We start from the raw sequence: 20,911 nt of genomic DNA, 5'->3' as shown, positions 1-20,911 counted from the left end.
AATTAATAATGAACAAACCAATTTAAAGGCTTTAAATGCAATTAAATCCTTTTTTACTTTTTCCATGTAGGTGCTATATTGGACAGTAAAAAAATGTTTTTCTAACTCTATGACAGTTGCTGTGTCGAAAACTGCATTACTATATGTAAAGATTTGTGAATATGATTCAGTCACCAATGCAGCTGCCCAGAGCGTCCTGTATGAATCCTGCTGTGCACTGAGACTTGGGTCGACAGCGGAAAGAGCCTGGTGTGTTCTGACAGACAAAATCTGCAGGACAGTTATGAGTTCCTGTCTCACACTCATCAATATCTGGAAAAAAAAAACAGATAAAAACTGGTATCTATTTTAAATTCATTTTAAGGTTAAGTGAAGGTTAAAAAAAATAAAAATAAAAAATAAAAACTCAAATATTTCACACAGTCTGAATTGTTACGGTCAGTTTCGCCATTTAGCCCCTTAGACTGTGGGTCTTTTAATAATCAGTCAGTTAGGTCTTGTCAGTTAGGAGGTATTGCAGTGAAAACATCTTTTAGTTGGTGACGGATTTGTTTGCAAAATAAATAAAAAAGGACAGTCTCTGATTTGACCACAGAACTATAGGTAAACATTTTCAAATCATGCTGAAAAGCAGGATATACAGCAGCTAAAAGGGCAGTGGAGTGTATGACCTTTGCAGTTATTGTTGTCTGTGAGCTCGTATCCTGTGCCACAGCTGACCTCCCTCTGACAGCGGTATGAGCCCAGAGTGTTAATACAGCGCTCACCAGGACGACAAAGATAAGACCCCAGCAAACACTCATTAATGTCTAGAGAGAGAGAGAGAGAGAGAGAGAGAGGCAGGGAGAGAGACAGACAGACAGGTCTTTTGATTATATTGTAATGATTCTTCTGAGCAAAATTTTTAAAATATTACTTCAGATGTATGTAATTTAATGTTCGAAGCCATGTATGTAATTTAATGTTTGAAGCCAAATTCATGAACTAAATTATTTTAACTTTACATTTTTTAAAAATACACACTCTAAAAAAGGTGGGACATGGGGCTATTTAACACAAGAAAGTCCACCTACCAACGTGTGTTTTTGGGACTGTGGGTGGAAACCGGAGCACTCCTCACAGACAGTCACCCGGAGCGGGAATCGAACCCCCAACCTCCAGGTAACTGGAGCTGTGTGACTGCAACAGTACAGCGCCTCCGTGATATCTATCTTTAAATATGGATTTTAAAAGTTTTTTATAAGGTATGGTGTTAAATGTTGTGTTTTGTAACTATCCTTTTCACATACAATCATCCTTTTTTTAAATTGAGGTTTATAGTATGAAAATGATTTGACTGTCATTAAATGAGATTTTAGTGAAGTGGGGTTATTTTTGCTGGTTTTACCTTCACAGTTTTTTCCATCTGGCTTCAGCTTGTACCCAGCAAAACACACACAGGTGTTATTTCCAACACAGCGATGAGCACAGTAGCCAGCTCCAACTGCAGACACACACACACACACACGCACACACACACACACACACACACACACACACACACACACACACACACACACACAGAGGTCAATATGTCTACATAGATTGCTTTAAAATGAAACAGAACATGTTTCACCACTCACCTCTGCAATGAACACTTGGTTTGGACAGTGCTCCTTCGCTAGAACTTCCCTCTGGAGCTGAGATAATGTGAATAAATTCAGCACATAAGATACAAACATGACTTTCATCTGCAGAAGAGAGGCAGGTTGTGATATACTGATTCTACACACTACTAATACTCAGTTGTCCCCAATGAAGGTACGGTACTGTGCAAAATCCCCTTTTTTATTGTAATAACAACATTTAACACTACAACAGTTAGTAGTAATATTCTGTATGTGAAAATATGCGTATGCTTCTATGTGTTGGTTTAAGCCTTTCCGAATCTCTCCTCATGGCAGTCCAGTACTATTTGAGGTTATCACCAAATACCTAGTGTTACTGGTTAATAAATATTTATTATGTTAAATCAAGTGTGCTGCTGATATAACAAATCCATACAATCAGGGAGAACATTTGGAAACAAACTTCACCCACGTTCACTACACATCTACTACTGTTTTAAAACAATAATAATTTTACTTTATGTTTTTGTATTTATTGTAATTATTTATCATTTTATACATGCACAACACTATTGAGAAAATAAATTATCATTAAATAAGACTCTCAGGTGCCTAAGACGTTTGCACAGTGATGTACATGCAGTGATGTACAAAAGATTGTACAGAATCAACAGAGTGAAACTTAAAAGAATATAAATAGTGAGGTACAATTATGTTCCCTTACTAAACATACAAAATACAGACTCTTAAGGGGCAAACACAGTAACGTTAGGGGTACCACCCCAGTGAAAGTCCAGTACTTGTGTCTGAGCTCACAGATCACATCATGCTGCTGAGAGACCACTAGGGGGCAGCAGAGGTCTTGCTGATAGATTACGTGCACTCATAATTAAGTGCCCACCACGATTAACTAACTATAGGTCAGTGGTTCCTATCGCTAACCGAGTAGGCCTGTCCTGATTGGTTAATCTAGCCCACCCACTTCAACTCAGGAAGTGGCTGCAAACGTCAGATGAGAGCACAGAAAACAACACATAAATACTACGCAGTGAAGCTATATCCACTGTTCTCCATGACCTACTGGTTTTATTGGTTTTATTAACTTATAAGAGCCCAGACTTCGATTAATTTTAACTTAATTATTTTAGGCTAAAACAACAATGTAACATAAACATCATAACAATAATTTTGTAACTTGTATTTCAACATTTTTAATAGAACCAGAATGGACTGTATGTAACGAGTTACTAAAGCATTTAATTTTTTATTTTTTATTTTAAGTTGGAACACACCTTTTAGAAACAGAAATATATTATTTTTAAAATAAGCATTTCTATGGTCTCTGTGTCCTCACCAAGCACACCCTCATTCTGTAAATGAGGTCACACACAAACTCACTAAAGGTCATGTGACTGCATCCAGGATGTTCAGTAAATGTCCCTTAGGGACTTCATGATTTAAAGTGAGGGATGAAGCTGTGTAGGGAACTTTCCAGACCTTATAAAGTGTTTGTGACACATCTGTCACCATGGGCTCTTACAGGATACAGGCAAATAAATTCCTTCATTTTCAACAAGTAAAGCTGATATTTCAAACTGAATAGGCCATATTTTTCATTAATCCAGATATACCCGAGCAGTGCAGATTAATCTCTCACTCATCATTCTTCAGTGTAGTCACAGTAAAGGTACTGTAGTGTTTACACTAACCTGGTGTGGAGTTAACCTCGCTCTGTGGAGACTTGTTCATACAGCAGGCTCTAGACACCAGGCCACACTGATAACTGATCGATAAACTGAAGTCACAGGTCAGACCCTGCTCTTCTGCTGCCCGGCCCAGCAAACAGCACTCACAACATGTCTTCAAAACACACACGCAGGGAGAGGAAGAGATGCATAAAACATTTAATAATAATAATAACAATAATAATTACAATAAACATTATAATTTTGGTGTAGTTCCCGCAGAACTGACAGTGTGTTGCGGTGGTTGCAAAACTTTAATGCAGATTGTTCACAGAAACACACCTAAGACTCAGACTTAGAAAAGCAGAAACACATTATTCACACATAAAATGACCCTGCAATGTTTGTCGGTTCTAGTTTTAATGCTGTAGGAGTTAAAATGGTTACTAAGGTGTCTATATTATGACTCTGAATTAGTCTTCATGTGTCTGAATCTGTGTGCACTGCATGTGAGTGTCTGTGCTCACCCAATCATTTCCTATGGGAAACCATAACACATTTCTATGAACGCTGTACAAAAACCATCCACAGAATCGCTTAGAAAAACAGAGCACAGTTTTTAGGTATAGGAGCTACAATCCTGCAATTTTGGTGTTTCTAACTTGAAAGCTGAAAGAGAAGTAGCTGTGTAAACTTTGAGATATAAGTAACAAACATGTCTCATTAGAATGAATTGGGAAATCCTAATTCAGCTGATATTCCTCACTACAAACAAATGCTCACGGCTTTGAAGATATTTCCCAAATGGCTAAAATAATGACATTATTCAAGCAAGGACGCTTTGACGATTGATTTAGTGCAATAACTATGTTGTTTAAAAAAATGTTTTAATAGCCTCTGCACAATCTTGAAAATTTAACATTAAACTTTTCAAGTTTACAGGTCTTAGAAAGTTTTTTGTTGTTGTTGTTGAATATATATAAGGACTTTAGAAGAAAATATTTTGCTGAAAAAAGGTAATTGAAACGTTTTTCACTGAGAGCTGTCATGGTAATGACATCGATTTAAGGCACCTCCATTAGCAAAAATGGAAAACAGAAAAGTGGAGGAAACGGTGGAGAAGGCAGAAGGCTATTTGTGCTGATGTCACCAGGTCTGACCAAGTGAATTATGATGGGTGAAAACTGAATGAATCAGAGCAGTTATAAATTCTCCATAGAAATGAATGGGTGAAAACAGAGTGCAGCAGGAGAATTAATGAATATTTCCAAAAGCTCTGTAAAAGTACAATATTCCAGATGAATATGTTGGAGTTGATACATTGACAATTATTGTAGTTCTAAAATAAAACCACCATAAATAAACAAAAAATGAAACATGTATGACATTTGCTGTTTAAAATATGAATAATTACAATTATTTTGACTATTTAAAGGGTTAAAACATAGTTATTCCATTATTATATTTACCTTTCCAGAGTATTCCAGCAAGGAAAAAACTCAAACATTCATTTAATTTCATTCATTATCTGTAAGCGTTTTTCTAGTTCAGGGGCGCAGTGGGTCCAGAGCCTTCCTGGAATCATTGGGCGCAAGGAGGGAATACACCCTGGAGGGGGCGCCAGTCCTTCACAGGGCAACACAGACAGTCGCCAATCCACCTACCAAGGAGGAAACCCACGCGGACACGGGGAGAACACACCAACTCCTCACAGACAGTCACCCGGAGTGGGAATCGAACCCACAACCTCCAGATCCCTAAAGCTTTGTGACTGCGACACTACCTGCATTGTATGTAACCATTTATCCAGTTCAGGGTCATGGTGGGTCCAGACCTTACTTGGAATCAATGGGCGCAAGACGGGAACACACCCTGGAGGGGGCACCACTCCAGAAACTCCACACACTCAGACATTCACTCACTCATTCACAACTATGGACACTGTTGAGTCACCAATTCACCTACCAACGTGTGTTTTTGGACTGTAAGAGAAAACCGGAGCACCGGAGGAAACCCACGTGGACACGGGGAGAACACCCCTGACAGTCACCTGGAGCAGGGGTCCCAACCAGTTTTGAGAATTAAAATTCTTGAAGATATACTGTGGATACATCTGGTTAATGTTATCTGATCTACTGCATTTCTCAGATGAGGTATATACAAGTACACACAAGCTCAGTACAGACTGCTGGTGATATCACATAGGCATCTGTTCCTCCCATACAACAGGAATGAGGTGATAGGCCAGTCAAAATATGGTTCTGACTAATGTAAAGCAGTTTGATTAGAACACGCCATAGAAGTTTCAAATAGACACATGCAAATATATCACTTTTTTTAATCTAATTATAGATTTACAAATGTTCCACAATAATAATTCTAAGCTTTCATTTAATTAAATTATAATTTAATCACACCATAAGTTTTGAGCATGTGCTCCTTCAGCATTTTTACTTTTACTTTATTTATTTTTACTTTATTTATTTATAGGTAGTACTTTTAGAATTTGTTGCAGCAACTGCTCCCACTCCTCAGAGAAGGTTTTACAATAGATGCTATTAACATTATTAATCAAATATTTAATATTGACAGAAAACCTGTCCCAGCTGTTTCAGAAATTCCAGTGAAAAGCTTGGGCCAATGGTATGATGCAAAACTCAAGGACAGAAAGCAATTTGAGCAACTGAAAAAGGATAAAATCACGTACACAGATCATATCAATAAGATTTGTTGCCAGGAAAAACTTGAGCTGTGGTGCTTCCAGTTCATTTTGTTTTCCAGTCTACTCCCAAAATCATGGTCTTTAATAGTGTATCAGCAAGGTAAAAAATATGGAAAGAGTTATCAGCGGCTTGTGAAACAGTGTCTTGGACTTTTCTTAGATTATACGGGAACAGCAAATTAGAATTACCAATTGTAAGTCTGGTGGAAGAATTAAAATCCACCAAAATATGGTTCATTATGACCATCACTGAATCTGAAGACAATGTTATTCATACAGCGTGGCGCCATGGTGGAAGTGGACCAAATCAAATGTTAGGTCATCTCTTTTCTTCAGTGATGCAGTAGGCCAAATCCAACATGGGACAGTCGGTTTTAGGCTTACCCCAAAAAGTCCCTCAATGAAACAAGGCCATATCAGTGCCTAAAAGAGACAGCTCATGGTGGGGGTGAGAAGACAAGGGGGCAGAGCAACATGACAAGTCCTTCTCAGTGGCCAAGCAGGGCCCATGAACTAACACTAAGTTGGTTTGACATCTGGAAGTTGGAGTGTTTTATAGTCTGCTATACCATAGAACCTGAAGCAGGGGTTGGGAGAAGACATGGGTTGCACTTTTTGTGAAATTCCTGATCCACAAAGGCATATTTTAACAGGATGGAAAATGAGCCTCAACAAAGGGCTTTACTCTTAACAGCAAAACCAAGTTCTTAAACAGGTGGCCTCAATCTTCGAACAGAGGCGACCCACACATACATTGACAGGAAATGTCCACTTCACACCATTTGTTCCTAGAGGCCACCTCCAAAGCACCATATAACATCAAAGGATACAAGCATTTTGCAGGTGGCTCTGGAATATACTGGACTTGGGGATTAAAAAATAAAAGGAAAAAAAGCTTGTTATAAAAAAGCTCCTGATATTGTAGCTATAACACTCTGGCCAGACCTGTTCTGTGATCCACTGCAGCCAAGCTGGCTTACACTGTGGAATTGACAGTATCATGGGAAAATGATGCAGAAGAAGCTCATGAGTGGAAAAAGTCCAAGTACTCTGAACTGGCAATGGAAGCCAGCTAGAACAATGATGATGAAGATTCCTATTTTTCCTGTATAAGTATGATGCAGAGGTTTTGTTGCTATATATATGACCAGTCTGTTGAAGAAGATGGGGGTAAGAGGTTTCCTCCAACAATCAATCAAATCCTTGTCAAATGAGGGAGAAAACAGCACTCATTATTCATTCCATTACAATGAAGGAACTGTGCTGCAAGACACAAGCAGGAGGGTTTGTATTTTAGTGTGACATTGTACCTGGGATGACGGAGGGGTCATGGGCTTATAAACAAATCAATAAGGAATGAGGGTGCCCACCTCATTCATCTCATTCGATCAATGACTGATTTACCCTGCCTCTCTTCACTCCAATCCCAATGGCAACACCAACGCCGATTTAAGAAACAGATAGAAACATTGAGTTTCATCGCAGATACTGAATATCTACATTAGTTACTATTAATAAATTATATTTTTGATGTCCAGCAACTGCCAGAAACTGTAAAAAGTAAAAATCCATTCATGACAGTAAGGTGTGAATTTGCAAGATTCTTTTGCTGTATTTTACACAGTACTGACTCCAAGAAATGTTCTCTGTTCTGAGTCACCTGTTAGGCACACGAGCACTTTCCCCAGAGCACATTCGCGCAAAAAAACACCACCCCAAGATACAGGAAAAGTAGTAAATCCCAAAATAACACCCCAGACATGTTCCTAAATGGGAATTCCATCCATATACTTGTTATATATGCATTATATACAATTATACATATATATGTATAATTGTGTTTTAAGATTAAAACAAAGTCATTCTGAGAAATTAGTTCAGAATTCAAAGTCAGAATGGTGGTGATATAAAGCAGACGTCTGAGGATGAGACCCAGGTTGGCCATTTTTAGAATATATATATATATATATATATATATATATTAATACCAGGGTGGCATGGTGGTGCAGCAGGTAGTGTCGCAGTCACACAGCTCCAGGGACATGGACCTGTCTGTGAGGAGTTGGTGTGTTCTCTCTGTGTCCATGTGGGTTTCGTCCGGGTGCTCCGGTTTCCTCCCACAGTCCATAAACACACGTTGGTAGGTGGGTTGACGACTCAAAAGTGTCCGTAGGTGTGAGTGTATGAGTGAATGTGTGAGTATGTGTCGCCCTGTGAAAAACTGGTGCCCCCTCCAGGGTTTGTTCCTGCCTTGCGTCCAGTGATTCCAGGTAGGCTCCGGACCCACGGCGACCCTGAACTGGATAAGCGGTTACAGACAATGAATGACTATAAATACTACTATTTTAACTCTATTTTATGGTGTGTTTGAACAGTGAATAGAATAGCTACATGTGTGTTGTAGTGACCGGTGTGTTTCAGCCTCGCCTCAGGTCACTATATGTGTTGACTTGTGTGTTTTCTCCCTGCCTCTAACAGTAAGCCTTTGGGGTTAAACTTGGGGACTCCTGATGCTGGTCCCAGGACTGAAATGGGAGTGTTTCATCAGGGGTAGCATCAAGTGTAAATCTGCTTCAACTCAAACCACACCGAATGGCTTTCTTTAAATCCCAGTTAAATTATAGCAGAAATATTTAACTTGGTGGTATTCCACAACATAAGACAAAAACGTACAGAAACAATGGCAAGTATAGTTATAAATCACACCAGTTTGGATCACTTACCTCTGTGAAGATTTAGACATGTATTTTAAATGCCCTGATCACCAGATCATGCTCAAGTGAAAAAATATAAAACGATTCTCAGACAACAATGTGTCCTTGATTTCCACTGCTGGTGAGGAGAAAAATTTCTAATCTGTATATTTGATGTCACTGAGACAACACATCAAACATCTCATATCTATGGTTAAGATAACTGCCATGAAAACATCTTCTATCACTCCTCTGACAAGCAGGTTACTTTTGATCTTTTAAGATCAGCCAAAAAACAACTACTAGGGTGGTTAAAGGTCACTCTGCCGTCAAAGCAGGGCACTGATTTAAAATTCAAATCTGGAACATTCTGATCTCAGTAATAAAATATGGCTCCGTCTCTTTAAGACCACATGACATGGCCATTTCTGTGAAAAACACCTCTCCCATTACTAACACAGCACATTCAATACACTCCCAGTAATTGCTTAATGTTTACTATGAATCATTTCAGTGGCTCAAAATATTACTCCTGACAGGAGTTTATTGGATGTGTGACAGCCGTTGAAAGCTGGCTGATATTTTTTGTGAAGTTTCAATGAGAGAAACACCTGCTGAGCATTTGAAAGGCACTCAGGCGTGTACAGACTGTTACATTATAACAAATCTGGCATGAGTTCCAAGATGGCCTTATCCTTGTGGAATTAATCCACTAGCAGCATGGTGCATTCCACCTAATTGTAAACAGTGTAGAGAATTCTCCCTCTCTGTCTGTCTCTATTTCTGTCTCTCATTTTATTTGTCTCACTTTGTTTTTCTGTCTCCCTCATTCTCTCTTTCTCTCTCTCAATGGCTGTTTCTCTGTGTCAGTCTCACTTTCATTCTCTCTCTCTCTCTCTCTCTCTCTCCTCAATGATTGTTTCTCAGTCTGTCTGTCTCTCCCTTTCTCTGTGTCTGTCTCTGTCACATTGATTTTTAAAATGTTTAACTTGTAATGTATTTTGGTGACTCCCTCAAACTTGCTTTTCCCAGATTCAAACATCAAAAATTCATCAGCAACATGTAACAGGTGTGCCACTCAATAACATTAAATATACTCAGCCACGTCTATTAGCAGGTTTACAAAAAACTACTGCAACCAAGGGAGCTTTAGCCAAATACTGATATTAAGAATATTATAATTATTGCACTCTAGTAAATCAGAGAACTTAATGGTATTTACTTAAAGTACTTAGTTACTTAAAAGTACAGCACCAGGTTCATCTGTTTTGGCATGACTTATTACATAAGGCTGAAAGATTAATCCCTTTTTAAAGAAATGCAATTTTCACATTTCAAGAGCTGCAGTTTTAACTGGAGTGTGTGGTTCCTGTAAAAGCTGTCAGAGTCCTGTGGTGACTGCAGAATTTTAATACCGACTGTTACACAGACACAGAGCAAGCACATTTTTCAGGCACAGTGTCTATGATTCTACAAGGCTTGTTGGTTCCAGCTTTAAAATGTAAAAGGAGAAACAGCTCTTTTATAAGTGTGTGTGTGTGTGTGTGTGATGTTCATGTGAATGATTATATGAGAGATGTGAATTAGTCTGTATACGTGTGAGCCTAAGGCCAAAAAATAAATAAAGGCAGGCATTCTGATTTTGTGCTGTGTCTTACATAGCAGACACTTCAGACCTTTCCTGCCGGCTCCTCTGAGTATCTCCAGTCCAAAGACAAATTTGAACAGTGCAAAAAACACAATGAGTGTGGAGGACTATGTGCACTGATTAGATAAATATGGCAAAATGAGAATGGAAAATAAGGAGAACTAAGTGAGAAAACCCAGCCTTCCTGCTCAGCGCACCTCAATACTGGGGCCTTGAGTTTGGCTTAAACAGAGGCTCATTCTCAACAGGCACTGAAACCGGCTGTTCTGAAGAGCCGTTTTAGACTGGGTGGGTAAAGTGCGATATGGTTTGATCCTTGTGGTATTTTGAACAAAACATGTCACAGATATTTTATTAACACACAGAGAACTTGTGGAAAATGGCTGTAATATTTGATATCATGTTCCCTTTAAAACACATGAAAATGTTTGAAAAGCCTCTGCTCAAAATTACATTGAACTCTGTGGAGCAGTGTACTTCCCTGTGCTGAAGAAACTCATATCTCCAAAACTACATTACGGAATTATATCACAATTACAGCTCTATCAAGTTTGAAATAAGCTTCTAAGTTAAAGTACTCTACATTCATGCTCAAAATTACAGACAGATCTTCCTGTATAAAAAAAAAACATTCCTGGACATTCATTTACAGTAAATAAGTGAATGTTTTTTATTCTGTTTATCCTCAAGCATTTGCTGAATTTTCTCCACATTTATTAATCATATCATATTCCAAACCATCAGCGAGTCTCCCACAAACACATACACAGTGCCAACAACCTTGAGAGAGTCTCCTTTGAGACAGGAAAGTTCAACCAACCAATTCGTTTGAACTGCTGCTCAGTGAAGGAGAACAAAAACTGCCCAGGTCTGTCACATCAGCTAATAGACCCCTGTGCTAGCTAGCAACACGAGCAGAGGATAACTGCAGTTTAAAACAACAATCCCAATATTGGTGGGAAAAAAACACAAATATATATTTACTCTAGTGGAAATGCAATAAAGTTGCGCACACACAGATACAGTACCTTAGCAGTTTTATTCTCGCAGGTGCTCCCAGATAGAAGTGCATGACACGTGCCCTGGTCCTTGGCCATATTGATACCAATAGAACAGACACTGTCCTCCTGGACTGCAGCACAGCACTGTTCCTGGGCTATCCTATTACAAACAACACAGACAGTGATGAAAACTCCCATATGGCAGCAGCCATGCATTGTTAATCAACTCAAACTGTCTTTTAACTTCCAACGTCAGACCACAATACTTTTTTTTATTATTATTATGCAAGAATAATGTAGTGGAGGGTAGCAGGAAACATTAAAATATGGCCTAACATTTTTCCCATTCATTAGTAAATGTCTGGAAAATCATAGTCTAGTCATTACATTTGGATTGCACAAGGACCCTGTATTTATTTTCTTATGAACTTACTCTTCACTTCATCACTCTCTCCCCTGAGAGCATTAGAACCACAGGACTGCTATTTAAAAGTGGGCAGAGGAACTGAAGGTGGTCTCTCCACTATTTATCACTTATCCATTCCTCTTTCAGCTGGGACAGATTTTGAGACAACACAAGGCACAAGGCAACATTTACAGTAAGACACCCCCCCTCCCCCCAACCACCAGCACCTCACACACACACACACACACACACACATTTATGCAGGTTGTAACTGAACAGAGAGAGAGAGTCAACTCCACATTTTTAAGTCATCCACTTAATTCATTCCCCTTACAGGAAACAAATGTTACCCCACATTCGTCTCCCATCATCCACTGCTGCAGTGCCTTTTAAGGGCACTCTCCTTTCTCTCTCCTATTCTTGGGTGTTTCTTTTTTCTTTTGGTGTCTGAAATAATCCACAGATTTCCTGTTATTCCTCCCCTTCTCTTCAGCGTCTGACTATAGTTTCACCTCAGTGGTATTTCCTGGATTTGGAAATACCCCTTGCCTAAGATTGCCCATCACCCACCTCCCCCCTTACCACCACCACCCCCAAACCCCAAACCATCTCAGCCATCTCACACTCTCTAATTTGAACAAATTCTGGATCTCCTGACTTGCCAAAACAAACACATTTGCCTTTGGACGGGCAGACAGGGTAACCCATATGATTTGAATGGCACTGGATCTATGGCATCGCACCTCCTTCTCTTACACTATTGTAACTGTTACTGCCCGTCCTGCTCTGGCAAGTGCTCAGCACTAGCCTTTTTAAAGAATCTAACACAACCACCAGATCCTGCTTTTATGAATATGCATTTCTGTCGGAGACACTGCTATTTTAGCAACAGTTACATATTAAATTTAGTCATTTGAGAAATCCCTTTAAGTACCTCCCTAAGTAATCTATCATTTCCCACCCAAACTGAGGTAAGATCAAGCCACAGTGTGGTAACTGTGTATTAAGGTCTAGCAAAGCGTCCTCAGATGGATCTTTTCAAATTGCCAGCCACAAAACTTTGCCAAAGCCTTCTGGGTGCTTGAAGCACAAGGCTAATAAATGCTTCACTCTGTCATTTGACCATGCAGACACCCTTTTGGCTGGAGCAGAGATTCTCCTGGTCATGAGTAACAACTGCCAAAATAACACGTGTCATGCAAAAAGTATGTTTTGAATGATGATGTACATTGTTAATAATTTGATTGGTGTTGTTTTGTAAGTGAAATGATTGTCCTCCTTTCAGAATACTTTGGTTCAAAGAACGCTGCACCAGTCCTTAGGCAAGACACCCTTCACTGATTTAGTGTACACTTACATTTGTAACATGATTAAACTGTATGTCCCTGTTGAAAAGAACATCAGATGATGCCATAAATGTAACAAAATGTAAAGCAAATGTAATGAAAGGGAAAGACTGGAGAAGCAGTAGTGTATTCTAACCTGCAGGTGGTGGACTCTGATATGAGAGGAAGTTGTGTACAGTCTTGTGAGTCCTGGCCCTTCTCTTTGCCGTCTTTACAGCAGTCTTCCAGTGATATCGGGTCTGTTGTCTCTGAGGAATAAGCACAGTTACACAGTCACATATTGTGCAAATAAAAGATTGCTATGCAAATACAGTCCATTAAGAGCCAGTCCGGGGGACCAGTTATATTTTATTTGTGATCATACATATTGCACAACAGTCTATTTAAGGGGAGGAGGTCATAAACATAGTTTTAAATAATTAAATAATAATGGGGTAATAATAATAATAATAATAATAATAATAATAATAATAATAATAATAATAATGGCTTAATCCTATTGACAGGTTCTAAAAATATCCCAAGAAACAATCTCTGGATCTCAAGTTAGAGGATCTGGGCTTTCATACAAAACACTGGAGTGGTCCGACCCACCCCCATAAAACATCACCACAGACGAAGCGTCCAGCTCCCAGTCCCTGAGCGGAACTCCACGGGCCGGCGCTCTACATTCCACTGCATTCTATTAGAACACTGCATTCTAACATTCCATTAAAGCTCATTAACACCGCCTGGAGACAGTGGTCCCTCACGCAGGAGCTCCCTCCACTGATCAGAGATACATTTTAAATCTGAGGCACACTGAGACCCACTCTGTAGAAACAAACTGGATTTGAATTCTCAGTGAGTTAACTTGTGTTGAGCAACTCTTGGAAATTCAGATAGACCCTCAAAACTTTAAGGCAACCTAGATAGTTTTGTAAGTTAAAGCCATCTTTAAAACAGTGGCGTTATCACTATAATACTGGTAGTTGAATTAATGAATATTGATGTGCTGGTGTGCTCTAAGCTATAAAGCTGTATTACCTTTTGTACATATATAGAAAAAGAAACACCTGGATAAAACATTTAAACGTTATGCCCATCTACTGTAAGAAATGAGAAAAACATGAGGTGATTTTGGTGATCATCATGAGTCATGCAATGACATCTGGGTGGAGATATGTGGAAGCCAATGTGGAGGAATCAGACTGTCCGAGCTCAACATCCATCCACTGTTGTGCAAAAGTGCTTCATCATTCTTTCTTTAGAACAATCAAATATTTACTCTCTGCTTTGAGAAAGACCAGAATGGATAAGAAATTGATAAACAAATAGAAATTTGGAGGAGTCCCTAAATCATGCTTTCATTCATTTGCAGTTTGTCAGAGTAACGGGATTTATTCAATTGTTATGAGTGCACAGTTCAAAAGTCAGCATTCATCATGATGTGTGATGGGAGGCATCAGTGCACATGGCGTAGATGACCTCCACATCTGTTAATGCCGAACAATATTTACAGGTTTTGGATTTGATCGTTTCCCAAACATTGTTTTGTTAAAAAAAAGGGTTGATGCAATAAACATGTCCCTATCCCAACATTAGTTGTAACATGTTGCTTGCCTCCAATTTAAATTGTCCAACTTAATTATAGTCTTTAAATTATTGTACATCATTGCATTTTGTTTTTATTTACATTTTGCTTTGATTCCACTGTGGTAATGCAGTTAAGTTAAGACATTTAAGTTTGTGCACTCCCTCTTATAACAGGGAGATATATATGCATATAAACCATATTTATGCATATAAACCAATGGTAAGCAGCTGAAAAAATGAATGGATACTACAGTTTAGCAATTCTGTGGATTCTTCAACAAAAGGCTCTCCAGGTTCCAGCACTGTGTAAGAATTCATACAATTGTCTTCTTTTATTAAAGCAACAATGGTGTTGGATAAGGCTGGAGAGGTATATAAAGTGCTAAAAGATGAAGACACTTACAGCACACATTTAAATCCAGTGTAGACAGTAAGAGTGTAATTATTTTTTGTTCTTTTTATGTTTTGTTGCTACTTTTGACTGCGGTGTCTGTCTTTTCCACTAAATAAGAGCATAGAAATAATGTCAAGATCCCTAAACAATGACTAGCTGTCTCGATTTGATCAAAAACATTAATTTCCCTGTTGTTTGTGTAATCTGCCAGACACGAAATACCTTTGGCAGTCAAGTTCTTTGGCTTTCTTCTTCTTCAGGCTTTAGCATGCAGCAAGCTGCCAAGGTAGTTTTATGCATGTTAATTCTTCTAAATGAAGACCAGGGCCAGAAGAGTTTTGTTTACTAGACATGATGAAATATTTGAGACCCTGACAAGTCCAGCAGTTATACAGATTAAAGTGCTTTCAAGATGAATTGTAGCTTAAAACAGAAACTGAAACTTAATTCACAAAATGTTACAGATAGAAGTATTTACAACATTTACTATGTAAACCACTGAAATCTTAAACACCAAAGATGGTCAAAAGTGGTGTACTGTTTCAGTGGCAAGTGCCAGGACACCAAATAACTCTTTCTTATTTTATCCTTTGTCCATTGAATGCACTCCAGTAGGTGTGTTTATGGTTATTCCATCATATCACTGGTTACCTAATGGTAAAAATCCTATGTTCTGGGATTCAGGCTTTTTTGTAAAATGCAATAAAACAATCTGTGATTTTTTTAATTGAACATTATTTAACTGTGAAAAGTAGAAAGAGCAGATGTCCACTGAAAAAGTTTTAAATGCATTTAAAACAAATTTAAAATTTGATGTCAGCAATGCACTTAAAAAAAAGTTGGCACAATGCCATAATAATAAGTGAAGGCTTTACACCATTTTTTTTAACAAAAATTCCAGTTTTGAGACATTGAGATATTCCAGTATAAGAAGTATAAATGGATTTCAAAGTTTTAAAAGGAGCATTCAAAAAGGCTCAGTGTTTTTGCCACTCACCACTCTGACAGAACTGTTGAACATTTAAAAACAACCTTCTCACAAATGCAAGATTGCACAGTATTGAGGAGTTTTACCACCTGCCGTACATTCATTCATTCATACATTTGTGTAACAAATACATCCTGATCAGTGTCCCAGAGATCCAAAACCTGTACTGAATCACTAGGCACAAAAAAGAAACACATCCTGGACAGGGTACCAGTCCATTGCAGCCTGCTATATATCAAGTTTGTGTAGAGAAAAAGAAATCTGGAGAAACCTCAGTCCATGTAAGACAAGGAAACTCTAAATGCTGAAAAAAGCATGACCTTCAAACCCACAGACAACACTGCATGGGAAACCATCATGTTCCTCTAATAAATATAGCCACATAGGCTTGAGTGCACTTTGTAAAACTCACAGAAAACGATCTCTGGGCCTGAACTCATGTCTGATGGTCTGAAGGACAGTGGAAACATGTGCTGTGAGCACATTTTATGTCATAGTGTGCACGGAGAAAGAATGGGAAAAGCACTATCCATTGCCAATGAGGCAACGCTAGCCACTTAAGTAAGTAAACACCGGCCGTGTGCTGTATGTGTGAGACAAAATTGCTTTCTAAAATGAGCATTTCAATAATCTGCCTCATGAGGACAGATGTCAGTTAGAATGTTGCTGACTTAAACATCTAGTTACATAGTTATTGCCTACTTTGGCAGCTCACTCAGTTTTGGGACAGACCCCATATTTCACCTTGTTTTTGGGTAAAAAACAGACTTCTGTTTATCTGTGCCAAATCCAGAAAGGCCATCCAGACTTTTGTCGGCAAAAGGAGCAAAAGCCAACCTCTGTCATGATAAGGGGTGCACCAGTGCTCACGTCATGAATGACTTGTAAAGGTACCATTGATGTGGAGCCATATGCTGAGATTTTAGAGAAGCATTCTGCCATCAATGTGACGTCTTTTTTCCTGGCAGTGCAGTTTTGAAAACACTGAATGTTCAGGCTTGAATGGCCAGACTGCAGTCCAGATCTGTGTTCCATGTCACATCACTGTGAAAATTTTGTGGAGAATTAGACAGCAGTGACCAGCTTTTATGAAAATTACACTTTACAAAACAGTCACGGTTTTCTCCTCAGTTCACAAACAATGAAAATATAATTGAATGTTGATGTGACAGTGGTAAGTATGCCTCTGTCCCAACTTCAAATTGTTTGTTTAAAAAAGAAAAACAATTATATTTAATTGTTGAAAACATTGGAAATATTTTCTTTGTGCTTTTGTCAGTTAAATAAACATTCAAGAAAATAATGAATCACAGATTCTTGTTTATACTACATTTTATAAAATTTCCCAACCTTTCCTGTAACAGCATTTTATTTGAAATGAAAACATGAGGTTCCCTAGAATAGGGCGTAGATGTCAAGGTAAGGTCCACCAGAAACAGGCTTGTTTTCAACATGGGTGCATAAGTATTCAGTCAGCCCTCCTCTAATCTGTTAGCACGATTGCCTGCTTCTTGTGGTCCATTGTGATTCATATAGAGGTTCCAAACAGACAGACAGTGAGGGGTGGGGTGGAAAAGATACAATGGGGGAGGAAGATGGATAGAAATAAAGAGAGAGGTGGAGAAATAGGGAGAGAGATTTAGAGATATGAAGATAAAGGGAGAGAGAGATATGATGAGAGAGAGAGAGAGACAGAGACAAGTGACAGGCACCAACCCAGGCAGACAAACATCTTTCTGGCTGATGTTGAGCAGTAACATTAGGGAGCTCTATCCTTTAGCTGATAAGTGAAAGACCCCCAGTTTTTCCTAATCCCACCTTACTCAGCCTGTCAAATCCCGTTCCCCTCTCCCTACTGTGACAGTCCACAGCCGTGCGCAATTACACCAGGAGGCCAGCTTTAAAAAACATCTCTGCTCCTGTTATTTTATCAGTCCAGACACTGCATCCAGCTCCAATGGCTCTCCCAGGCGTCCCCCTCCCTTCCCCAATGCTTCGTCTCCTTCTCTTAAAGCCTGATTGCTGTCTTGGAACACATCAGTGTCTGGGGGAGAACTGAGGACTGAGCCCAAAAAACGTAAACCAGGCTTAATGAGTCTGAGTCTGGCTCTGCCACAGTCCTCCCTCCACGCCAGCCACACACTGCAAAAAAAAAAAAAAAAAAAAAAAAAAAAAAAAAAAAAAGACATTTTAAATCCACTCGATATATCTATCTTGACACATTAAGGGATTATGAGAAAGATATTGTGAGATGATTCAACTTATTTTAGGCTCTTCTACCTGTTTTAAGTGATCTGATCTAGATCATGTGTCTTATTCTATAATTCAAGTCTTATTTCTCGAAATGCCAAATTACCTGTCAAATGAATAAGTTGATATTCTTACATCAGACAAAATGTACTGTAAAAGGTATTGTAGTGAATAGATGTAAGATGATTCCACTTGCTAAGATATCATTTTCACAGTGTCCTGCATCAGCCTTCCAAATAAAAGCCTGCACTGGGACAGAGCCAGGTCCAGAGACAGCGTCAGATCCTTCAGGGTGTTTGGAGTTCACCCTTTCTCCACTGGATACAGAATGAGAGAGACAGTAAGTTTGCTCTTAAGTTGTAGACCTGGTAATAAAGCTAACATGTAAGTACTAGCAAACAATGAATCAGCACAGACTGCCAGTCTGCCAAATTACAGAGGTGGCCTTGTAAATTACAGGGTTTTTATAATCAAAAGTACACCACAACTTCAGTGATGGGAATTCTGGCAATTAAAGAACAGTTTTTAAATGAACAGTAACATGACTGCTGATAAATCACTTATGAGATACACTGTCACCACAAATGTCTGACAACCTCTGGTCATTGTTATAATTAATAGATTGTTGCTATCAGAATACAACCATGTATCTTAATTTTTTAAGGCACTTTGTCAAAATTCCAACATTTCCAGTTGCCCTTATACATTATAGATAAATTATTATTGTTTACGTAAATGTCTCCACGGGGTTCTGACATGTTGATTAATTGTCACTGAAACCTCTGCTTTACACAAGAGATGGATGACATTCCTCATCCTGACTCCTGCTTTTAAAGCATGTCACCTTAGGAAACCTATAAAGGTTTCACCATGTGTCTTCAGCAGTCACCAACTAAAAAGTCCATGCTTCTGTAACTCCTACCATTAAGAATAAATCAGTTTCCAGAGATCACTGGGGTAGAGTCTCACATCACACACCCACTAATCTGCCTCAGACCCATTTTCCTGGTAGATTCATTTTAAGTGTACTGTGGCATCCACAATAGTCCCTATGCATCAGTGGGGTGTCAAAAGGGGTGGGGACATGCAAAGTGGCTCTCAGTGTGCACTCAGCCTGGTAAAGGACTTTGTAGTGTCATTTGTTATTGTTGAAGAAGTGTTTTTGTTGTGTTGTTTCATTTGCAAGGACAGTAATTTGGGTGTTGGTTTCAGTGATTCACCATCACTTTAACTCTCTCCCATATTTATGACCTCCTCCTGCATTCTGGTGTGTTGAGTAAATGAAAAAAGACTACAGGAACTGCCTGTTCAATAACGTGCACAATAGTATTTATTCTATTTTTTAGATGTATTTAGGCACGGTGGTTCAGCAGGTAGTGCCGAGGTCAGACAGCTCCAGGGTCCTGGAGGTTGTGGGTTCGAGCCCAGCTCTGGGTGACTGTCTGTGAAGAGTTTGTTGTGTTCTCCCTGTGTCTGTGTGGGTTTCCTCCGGGTGCTCCGGTTTCTTCCCGCGGTCCAAAAACACACGTTGGTAGGTGGATTGGCGACTCAAAGTGTCCATAGGTGTGTGAGTGAATGTGCGAGTGTGTGTCACCCTGCAAGGGACTGGCGCCCCCCTCCAGGGTGTGTTCCTGTCTTGCAGTGATTCTGGGTAGGCTCCAGACCTTTAACTGGATAAGGGGATTACTGATAATGAATGAATGAATCCAGAGACATATTTATTGCCTTTGTGTGTCTGGAGGAAAAGAGATTTCCTGCAAGACATTTTCATAATACACAATACACATCATGACACACACGTAAGGCACTAATAGGTCCACATTTTAAAACCTGACACCAAAGAAGGTTCAGCACTAATTATATTTCTATGTAATTTTACCTAAATTGGTTAGTGTTCAGAATAGGGTAAGCACACTACACTCCTAATGACACATGAGCCTACGTCTCTAATATGATTAAGTTTAAGGTGTCTACCAAATGCCCTAAATTTATCAGTACAATAAAAATGTGGTCAGAGGTATCAGTGTAGTCTCTGAGGTCCAAAGTCCGAAGTCAAGTAACAAATAAGCAATGCTTTGACCAGCTGCAGAAACTTGTCTCTCATATTATTCTAATTCACCAAAAGAAGAGAAGGTAGAGCTGTTTAATAAAGTCCCACTGTAAGCAAGGACTGCTCGGTAAATTACTGGGTAATCTGAAACGCGCAGCATGCATTTCTTCTCTTAAGTTGATCAAAACCTCCCAGAACGAGCATTTCTGCGGATTCCTGTATGAAAAGACTCCTGATTTTGAACACAGCAGTGCCTGTGGTGATCGATAGTGAAAGGGTTACTTACGTTGGCTGTGTACGAAGCCGTACAAATAGAAGAGGATGACCAGCCTGGGACCCATGGTTCCTGGAGCTTCAAAAGCGCGTACGAGGTATCTGATGGAGCAGTGTGAAGATCCGACGGTGTGTGTGGTGCGGCGGTCGGAGAGGTGTTTCTGAAAGCCTGTTCAGTTTGGCGCGGTTCAGCGTGTCACGATAGAGCACATAGAGAGGGGGTGGAGAGCACGAGTTTCACAGACCCTACTCTACTGCCCTCGCCGTCGCTAA

General features: G+C 39.3%; 1 protein-coding gene across 3 annotated transcripts in view; it reads right to left on the bottom strand.

Annotated features, from left to right (window-relative positions):
- Positions 1 to 20,895, bottom strand: part of fbln1 (fibulin 1) — a 42,096-nt gene extending 21,201 nt beyond the window's left edge. Inside the window, exons 1-8 of one of the 3 annotated variants that reach the window (XM_066668521.1) lie at positions 20,652 to 20,895; positions 13,245 to 13,356; positions 11,384 to 11,516; positions 3,317 to 3,467; positions 1,623 to 1,679; positions 1,388 to 1,483; positions 672 to 809; positions 175 to 312 (exon numbers count right to left, since the gene is read on the bottom strand). In XM_066668521.1, the coding sequence (XP_066524618.1) occupies positions 175 to 312; positions 672 to 809; positions 1,388 to 1,483; positions 1,623 to 1,679; positions 3,317 to 3,467; positions 11,384 to 11,516; positions 13,245 to 13,356; positions 20,652 to 20,706 (880 nt within the window). In that variant the 5' untranslated portion in view covers positions 20,707 to 20,895. The remainder of the gene's footprint in view (positions 1 to 174; positions 313 to 671; positions 810 to 1,387; positions 1,484 to 1,622; positions 1,680 to 3,316; positions 3,468 to 11,383; positions 11,517 to 13,244; positions 13,357 to 20,651) is intronic. The other 2 variants (XM_066668520.1, XM_066668523.1) reach the window with 2 other exon arrangements.
- Positions 20,896 to 20,911: the final 16 nt, after the last annotated feature.

The sequence above is a fragment of the Hoplias malabaricus genome, chromosome 4 (assembly GCF_029633855.1).
Source record: "Hoplias malabaricus isolate fHopMal1 chromosome 4, fHopMal1.hap1, whole genome shotgun sequence".
Taxonomy (NCBI): domain Eukaryota; kingdom Metazoa; phylum Chordata; class Actinopteri; order Characiformes; family Erythrinidae; genus Hoplias; species Hoplias malabaricus.
This window is presented reverse-complemented; position numbering and strand designations above follow the sequence as displayed.